At 45.2% G+C, this 8,909-nt stretch overlaps 1 protein-coding gene across 1 annotated transcript in view; it reads right to left on the bottom strand.

The window, feature by feature from the left end:
• The window catches only part of RFT1 (RFT1 homolog), a 41,310-nt gene that overhangs the window by 6,127 nt on the left and 26,274 nt on the right, over nucleotides 1-8,909 (bottom strand). Inside the window, exons 10-11 of the mRNA XM_037736657.1 lie at nucleotides 7,416-7,560; nucleotides 2,591-2,696 (exon numbers count right to left, since the gene is read on the bottom strand). Coding sequence (XP_037592585.1) covers nucleotides 2,591-2,696; nucleotides 7,416-7,560 — 251 coding nt within the window. The remainder of the gene's footprint in view (nucleotides 1-2,590; nucleotides 2,697-7,415; nucleotides 7,561-8,909) is intronic.

The raw sequence follows: 8,909 nt of genomic DNA, 5'->3' as shown, positions 1-8,909 counted from the left end.
CATGTTGACCAGGATGGTCTCGATCTCTTGACCTCGTGATCCACCCGCCTCGGCCTCCCAAAGTGCTGGGATTACAGGCTTGAGCCACCGCGCCCGGCCACCACGCTTATTTTTGTATTTTTAGTAGAGACGGTGTTTCACCATGTTGGCCAGGCTGGTCTCGAACTGATTTCAGGTGATCCACCTGCCTTGGCCTCCCAAAGTGCTGGAATTATAGGTGTGAGCCACAATTCCTGGCCTAAATCCTCTACTTCTATTCAGAAAAACACTGCTTAACCTGAAGTGGATTAAGCAAAAAGCCTGCTTTTTTCTATTCAGAATCTGAAATGTTCAGTGTAAAGTCATTATAATTGATTCTAACAGTTAACTAAGCTATCCAATTCCATAAAAATCATTGCTAGAGTTTTATGTCTGTTAAAATTCACAGGGTTAAAAAAAATGCTGATGTCTGTGATGAGCCCAGGTGCTCCATGTGCTCAGACCAGGGCCACAGGTGCTGGAGCCAGGGGCCCAGAGAGAAATAGAGCTGTTGTGTTTCATACATGTCTGAAAATCGCACTTAATGTCACATTTTACTCTTCGGGAAGGTAAGTTTCCTCACATGGGAACTGTACTAGAAGGTACTCTGGGCTCTGTTTATTCTCTGTCTTGACTAATACCAGGAAAATAATTTTCCAGATGTTTATATACTATCAAAATTCCATTACGACTTTTGGTTCAATAGAATATAAGAGAAAAGAACGCAACCAGCCACTATCCATATTCCTTCACACAATTTGGTTGCAATTTATAAAAACATTTTAAATGGGTTTGGTGTTGATTTACCCCTTCAACACTAACACTTAAGTTGCCGTAACAAAATTCCCTTCAAGGACATATACTCCTAGTCTCGCTCTTTCCATTCTCACACAGTGCCTCATTTCGCATGTTTCAAATTATATTTTTAAGGTATTCAATGTTAGAAGCAGGTTTCAAATAAAAACATTATATTTTCAAAGCTAAATTGAAATAGACTTTTTCATCCAGGGAGAAAAAGAGGATAGATTCAAAGCAGTTCTACTCCACAGCTATAAATTTAACTATCTGAGGCAAAAACCATGTCTAGACCACTATTTTAAAACTATGGGTTGTGACCTACTAGTAGTTTGGGAAATCAATTTAGAGGGTAACGGCTTGGCAGTTTTGAAAAACAAAATAGAAGAGAGACCAGAAAGCATCAGTGTGTCATGTGCATTCCTGCTTTGTGAACTCATGTCTCAGTCACACACACCTAAGTGCGACCTGGGTCACAGTGCTCACAGTCATTTTTACTGTGACAGCTGGTCTGGGGCAGCAGTTTCCAAAGCCCTAGAATCAGAATTGCATAGATCTGTGTAATAAACAGATTCCCTGGCTCAAGCTTTCTAAGATTCTAATTCAGCTGGGCTGCAGGGGGACCAGAAATTCCTAGGAGAATCTCATCAGTCTGGACTGAACCTGCTGGTCTGGACTCTAGTTCTCAGCCACTTGTGTAGCAAACAAAGTCCCCAAGCTTTTACATGAGCCAGCCCAGGAATAGACGCACACAGAGAAAGGGGAAGAATCCCCAGCTGAGACATTCCCTCCTCATCCTACCCCACGGCCAGGCCTCTGAGGATCCTCACCAGCACTCAAGATTATAGAGGCAGCATGAAAACCCCCATGGGATCCTGGCTTCAAGAGGCAGTGGGAAAATGAGGGCCAGTCCCCCCATCATCTACGCCTGCTCTTTCTACGAGTTCTCTCTTCTCCTCAGTGTCATCCTCTAGTGTTGCCTTAAGACGCTGCCTTACTTTTTTTGGCATTTGGTACACAAGAGGTGGATGATCCTGGGTATAGGCCAAATGCACTTAACCAGGAAGGGTTCATAGCAGAATCACTGAGGACTCAGCATTCAAAAAATGCACATATGTCTAGGAGCCTGCTGAGATCATGGTGTGGTGGGAGAGAAAGGGGCAAAAGGAGAGTGGCCAAGAATCTGCATTTCTAACAAGTTCCAGCGGGGATTTTAACTCACAATCAGTATTAAGAACCACTGGCAGGGATTCTAGGATAGGAATCCTGATCTGGAGTCGGCAGTTGAGAAAAATCATGGTGAGATGTATATGTGCATTTGGGCTTTTCTCAGGAGAGTTGTCATAGAATCCCTGAGATTCTCAAAGACCCACCAATCAGATTATCAGGGGTAGGAATCTGCATCTTGAAGAAGTTCCTCAGCAACTTACTGGAGGACCACTCTTGCGGGGTAAGCAAGGAGGTGGAGGAATGGAAATCTAGCTTGTCTGGTGCCTGACTCTGCAAACCTGGACTAAAATAACCTTTCAGGGCTGATGTTTCTCCCTCTACAAAGGGAGGCAAAGAGTAGTTGCTGCCTCCCAGCCCTACGGTGGGGAGCACTTACTGCACCTGCCAGTGCTAGAGATCCCAGGGAAGCAACACACTGGTGGACTAAGTGTTGCCTCTAAAACAGCCATCTGTAAATACACGTTCAGAATGAAAAGCAAAAACCTTGACAAGTTCCTTCATTTTGGCTAAAGGCCATGATTAAAGGTGAGCCTGCTAGGTTACCCACCTGTCGACCTCCTCTTTGCTCATGGCAGCAAATGTGAAACACTCTGTCACTCCGTTGATGGCAAGCAGGAGAACATAGAGACAGTAGGAACGCAGTAAAACAGGACCTACAAAGGAAACAACTAATTGAAACTCCAGAGCCCAATCGGAAGGCCCACATGTAACCTCAGCTCTGCTGAGCGACCAGAGAATACCAGAATCAGGCCATGAGACCTGCTGGTATCTGCAATGGGCAGACTGCATGCTGGAGCCCAGGGTCTTAATTATCTAGAAGGATTCCCAACATTCTATGGCATTGACTAAATAATCAGCAAAAAACAAAAGGATAGGCCAGGCACGGTGGCTCACACCTGTAATCCTAGCACTTTGGGAGGCCAAGGCAGGCAGGCCGCTAGAGCCCAGAAGTTCAAAATCAGCCTGGGCAACATGGTGAAACCCCGTCTCTACCAAAAATACTAAAACTAGCTGTGTGTGTTGGTGCATTCCTGTAGTCCCAGCTACTCGGGAGGCTGAGGTGGAGGATCACCTGAGTCTGGAGAGGTCAGAGCTGCAGTGAGCCATGATAGTGCCACTGCACTACAGCCTGAGTGACAGAACAAGACCCTATCTCAAAAAAAGATTATGAATAAATGTACAGATCTCTTACTGGACAACTAAAAGCTTATGTGGCTAGTAAGCAAGTCTGTTCGCTTTTTTCATCACCATGAATAGGCCTGCTAGTTTGAACTCAAAGTCACTAGTGACCCTGCATGTTAGGGGAATCTCAGTTGAGCAGGTCCTGAAGAAAACACCTTTAAGAAAGGCCCAGGGCCCAGTACAAGCAGAAAATTACACAAATCCAAAGTGAGAACTATTTGCTTTTAGAACAAAGTAATGCAATTCTATTGCTAACAAGCTTTGGAAAAATCTACAGGAGGCTTACAAATAGGACTGATTCCACTCTTTTAAGGGGGCCACAATCAAGCACCTAATATATACACCTAACCTACGACCCAGCAATTGTACCCCTAGGTATACATCCAACAGAAATCGACATACATGTTCACAAAAACACTTGTACAAAACATCTGTAACAGTTTTATTCATAAGAGCCAAAACTGACCATCAACAGAAGAAAGAAGAAACAAACTGTGGGCCATCCATACAAAAGAATACTTAGTAAGAAAAGATAATAAAATCCCTTATCTATGCAAAACCATGGAAGAATCTCAAAAACTTTATATTGAAGGAAATATGCCAAATGCAAGGGCGTACATGCTGCATTTCACTGATATGAAATTCTTTTTAAAAGAAATACTAATCCATGGTGATAGAAATCAGATTTCTTCAGATTTCTCTTTGCCTCTGGGGTGGAGTGGGGTGGCTGACTGGAAAGGGTCCCAAAAGAACTTTCTGGGGTCATAGAAATATTCTATATTTGAATCTGGTTGGTAATTACATGGGTTTCTTTGTACATATTTGTCAAAACTTATCAAACTGTACTCTTAAGAGAACAGCATTTTACTTTATGTAAATTATACCTCAACAAAGAAAAAAAAACTTTACCACTAAAAGAAAAGGAGGCGGGGAACTGAAGTTCTGAGTCTGAGAATCTGGAACTCATTCAGGGTTTATGAAAAGCTGTTTCATATAAAAGATCTCCATGCAGTGGGGACCCTAAACAGTTTTATGGCAGTTATAAAATTATGAAAGGAACACTAACAGGGCAGCCCTGATGCTCAACAAAAAAACATTTTCCAATGCCCTGTCTCGGATTCCACGTTTATCACATCACATTGCATTTGACCTGTCAAGCCACTGCAGGAAGTAGCCTGGCCCCCACCCCAGCTAACGGTGACTCCAGGAAGGGAGGCAGGGACCATGCTCTGCACCTGGGAGGCTCAAGTCTATGCTCAAGTGTGGCTCAAGTGTGCCTCCTGCTTCTCCCCATCCTCCTCTCCCTGGCAGAAGCAGAGGAGTGGGGAGCCTCCTTACCACTGAACACTAACGGCACAGGTGGGCCCCACTGTAGGTGAACAGTGAGCTATTGTAAGGCCCAGAGAACAATACAAACTCCGGCATGAAGCAGTGACTCAAGTAAAGGGTGTTGCGTCCATTTGGGGAATTCAAGAACGGAACCAACCTTTCATTGTAGACTGAATTGAGGGGTGTTTTAGGTTGAATTGTCCCCCCAAAATAGATATGTTGATGTCCTGACCAGTGCTGCCTCAGAATCTGACCTTATTTGGAAACAGGGTCTTCATCAAGAAAACTGAGTTAAAATGCAGTCATTAGGGTGGGCACTGATCCAATATGACAGGTGTCCTTATAAAAAGGGGAAACTTGGCCAGGTATAGTGGCCCACGCCTGTAATCCCAGCACTTTGGGAGGCCAAAGTGGGGCGGATCACCTGAGGTCAGGAGTTTGAGACCAGCCTGGCCAACATGGCAGAACCCTGTCTCTATTAAATATACAAAAAATTAGCCGGGTGTGGTGGCAGGCGCCTGTAATCCCAGCTACCCGTGAAGTGGGTTTCTTGAACACGGGAGGCAGAGAATGCAGTGAGCCAAAATTGCGTCGCCATACTCCAGCCTGGGCAACAGTGAGACTCCATCTCAAAAAACAAAAAGTAAGGGGAAACTTGCACGCTGAGGCAGACATGCGCAGGGGGATGATGACGTGAAGACAGAGAGAACACAGCTGTGTGACCACAGTGCTGCAGCTGCAAGTCAAGGAACGCCAGGATGCCAGCAACCACTAGAAACTAGAAGAGGCAGGAAGGGGCTCCCCATCGAACCTTCAGAGAGAACACGGCCCTGGCCATCGCTTGATGGTACACCCTTGGCACCCAGAATTGGCGGACAGTATGTTCTGCTGTTTAAAGCCACCCAGTCCATGGTACTTTGTCATGGCAAAGTACCTAATTAACTAAGCCCTAACATGTTAACATGTCTTCGTTAAGTCAAGGGGATAAATAACTAAGACAAGGGAATAGAGAAGGAAAAAGTAAAAAGTAGAGGGGCAAGAGAGAAGCACCTAAGAGAGAAATGTGAGAAATCTTGGGGAAATTCTGTGAATGTTTGGGTTTTTCTTAAGGACAGAAAAGCTAGGTTTTGTTCTGTGAGTTATCAAGAAAAAAAGAAAAGAAAAAGCAAAGCTAGGTGTGAGAAGGATTTCTAAGAAAAGCCTCCAGAACACTTAGAAAGCCCCTAATGAAATACACTGCTAATCCCAAACAATAGAAGAGAAGCCACACCCCTAGACAAAGGCCTGTCTGCTGTGTCTGAGTCACTCATTTGGAGACGGCCGGTACAGCTCACAGTTAAGTCCACTTCCAGGGTGAAGACAGACAAGTGCACAACTGGGGACAACTGGGGTGGCAGTGTTGCAAGTTCCACTTTCTTTTTTTTTTTTAGATGGAGCTTCACTCATGTTACCCAGGCTGGAGTGCAATGGTGCGATCTCGGCTCACCGCAACCTCCGCCTCCTGGGTTCAAGCAATTCTCCTACCTCAGCCTCCCAAGTAGCGGGGACTACAGGCATGTGCCACCATGCCCAGCTAATTTTTTGTAGTTTTAGTAGAGACGGGGTTTCACCATGTTGACCAGGATGGTCTTGATCTCTTGACCTTGTGATCCACCCGCCTCGGCCTCCCAAAGTGCTGGGATTACAGGTTTGAGCCACCGCGCCCAGCCTTTGCAAGTTCCACTTTCAAAACTAAGATGATGGCGCTAAGTCATGATAAAGATGGGACAGCCCCCTCCTTGTGGCAACGCCTATGACTGTGACATTAAAGGCGGCTCCTCCGTGATTGCTTTCTAAGGGGGCAGAGCTGCTATAGCATAATTGAGTTCCCAATCTCTGCCCATAAACTTACTAATGCCTTCCTAATGAGGCCTCCCTGCAGCTGCCTGATGGAAATGTTCTCACAGCACAAGCCCCAGGGAGCTGCAAACCCCTTCATTTGTTTCACAGCAGGTGTTTCTCCAAACTTAATGACCTTTGCTCTGGTATATAAGCTTGGCCCTTCTTCCCCTAACACCAAAAGTTTGGGCCCCATTACAGTGGAGACTAAAACATCCTAGTGAACTTGTAAAATGGCATCTGACAAAGCCCTTTATATTGAGATGGGGCAGCAGAAAGAAGTCCTCAGGGTTCCTGTCCAGTGACCTGAGAAATTAAAAACATCTTTGCCAAACCCAACATGAAACACTACAAATGGACTGCCAGCTTACAGCCCAGCGCATTTTAAAACTGGTGAAGTCCCCAAGGCCTAACAAGTGCTGTGAGATGCTCAGCGGCCTGGTGTTTCAAAATTAGACACATTCAATACTTTTCTTCTTCAAAAACCGAGAGTCTGGATTAAATATACCATTTTATTTGCAGAGATCAATTTTATTTGCTGCAAATGGCTCTGGGTTATCCTTCAGAGGCTTTTATGCACCAGGCTGAGAGATTTATGTGGCATTTACTATCTTCAAATGTGTTTAGTATCAAGCGGAGACTCATTACCGCCTGCCCTCTGCCTTCCTCCCTCACCCCAGAGGGAGTACAGGAAGCGCTTGGCAAAACATATTTTAGGCCCAAGAGGAAAGCCAACAGCAAGGAGGAGTCCTAATAACTTCTCCAAGTGAGGCTGAGGAAGCTGATCGCCCCGGCACCAACGCCCCTGCCTATGCCTTGAGTGTGTGTCTGAACTTGAATGAGGGGAACAGTCCCACAGCCCCTGCCACCAGTTTTCCCTATATTGTCACAGTTTTCAACTGTGTGTGCCCAAGTTCTCGAATTTCATGACTCTTCTATTTGTTGGGAAATCAGAACAAATTCAGAAAAACTCTTGTGCGTACCTGATCCTGAGCTAAGCATGGCCCCTCCATAGATATCCAGAGCCAGCTGAGAATAGGCAAAGCCAAAAACAGTGATGGTCAGGCCGGACAGCAGCGCCAGCTTGAGCAGGGACTCCAAGACTGCGGCGGCCACAGCAACATCCTCCTGGGGACAGGGGGAGAGGGAAGGAAGTTGGATGAATCATGAGCTGAAGAAAACCTTCACCCTTCATCTCTGGCCTTCTTCCCTCACTGCTTTACAGTTCACTCTTCCAAAAGGGTGATGGATATCACTGCTTTTTTGCTAGTGTGTTTGTTTTCATGTCAATTAGCAAATGAAGGAAAAAGTGTGTGTCTCCTTAGCTGGTAAAGGAGAGGGTTAGTTTTCAATTCACTTGGGACAAATTGTTCCAAATATTGCTTAGGAAACACTGACTTTCCCATCTGATATTTATTATTTTTAAAAAAAAACAGAAATAGAGGTGGGTGTCTCACTATGTCGACCAGGCTGATCTCAAACTCCTGGCCTCAAGCAATCATCCGGCCTTGGTCTCCTAAAGCATGAGGTTGACAGGAATGAGCCACTGCACCAGGCCACTAATATTTATTCTTAAATGTGCAGCAAGTTTTCCTATATGCTAGCCAGCTCTGTGCTTCTCCTGCTAAACATCCCAAAATTCTGATGTTACTGTCAATGTACCCTTGGGAAAATATTCCTAAATCAGACTGAGTACCAGATTAGCTCATTTTCAGATATTGTGCATAAACTGTATTTTACTAAATATCTTCTAAGACATGCAAGAAGCTGAAGTAGCTTTTTATTCTAAGAAAAGTCAGACATTTTCAGTGGTTTTGGAAAAAGTGAAGCTCCTAGACCAAATACTCCTAGATTAAAGTCTCCTCTTCTGTATCTACCAGCCCGAGTATATAGAATCTCACAGTCAGAGTGTAGCTGAGCATGTCCCAGTAGTAAGAAGTTAAAACAACTGGTGTGGTGAGTGAAACCCAACAATGACATCCTCTCCTCCCTCTGCCCACGATTAGCCTGGCTCCAACTTCTGCATCCTTTGGCTCTTGAGACTCTGAGGACAGGAGAGGCAACCTCATTCTTATGTCTAAGACTAGCCCATGGCTGGGTGTCTGCAGGGCTCTGGGGACAGCTTTAGACAGTCCTGAGGGGGCTGGATCAAGAGTAAGGTCACATGGCTGGGCATGGTGGCTCACGACTGTAATCCTAGCACTTTGGGAGGCTGAGGTGGGCAGACTGCCTGAGGTCAGGAGTTTGAGACCAGCTTGCCCAACATGGCAAAACCCCTCTCTACTAAAAATACAAAAATTAGCTGGGTATGGTGGCACATGCCTATAGTTCCAGCTACTTGGGAGGCTGAGGCAGGAGAATCATTTGAACCCAGGAGACAGAAGTTAAAGTGAGCCAAGGTGGTGCCACTAAACTCCAACCTGAGCGACAGGGCAAAATTCCATCTCAAAAAAGAGAAAAAAGAATGTAAAAGGAAG

The sequence above is a fragment of the Cebus imitator genome, unplaced genomic scaffold, assembly GCF_001604975.1.
Source record: "Cebus imitator isolate Cc_AM_T3 unplaced genomic scaffold, Cebus_imitator-1.0 Scaffold0, whole genome shotgun sequence".
NCBI classification, from domain to species: Eukaryota; Metazoa; Chordata; class Mammalia; order Primates; family Cebidae; genus Cebus; species Cebus imitator.
Note: the sequence above shows the minus strand (reverse complement) of the source record. Positions and strands in the feature narration are given on the sequence as shown.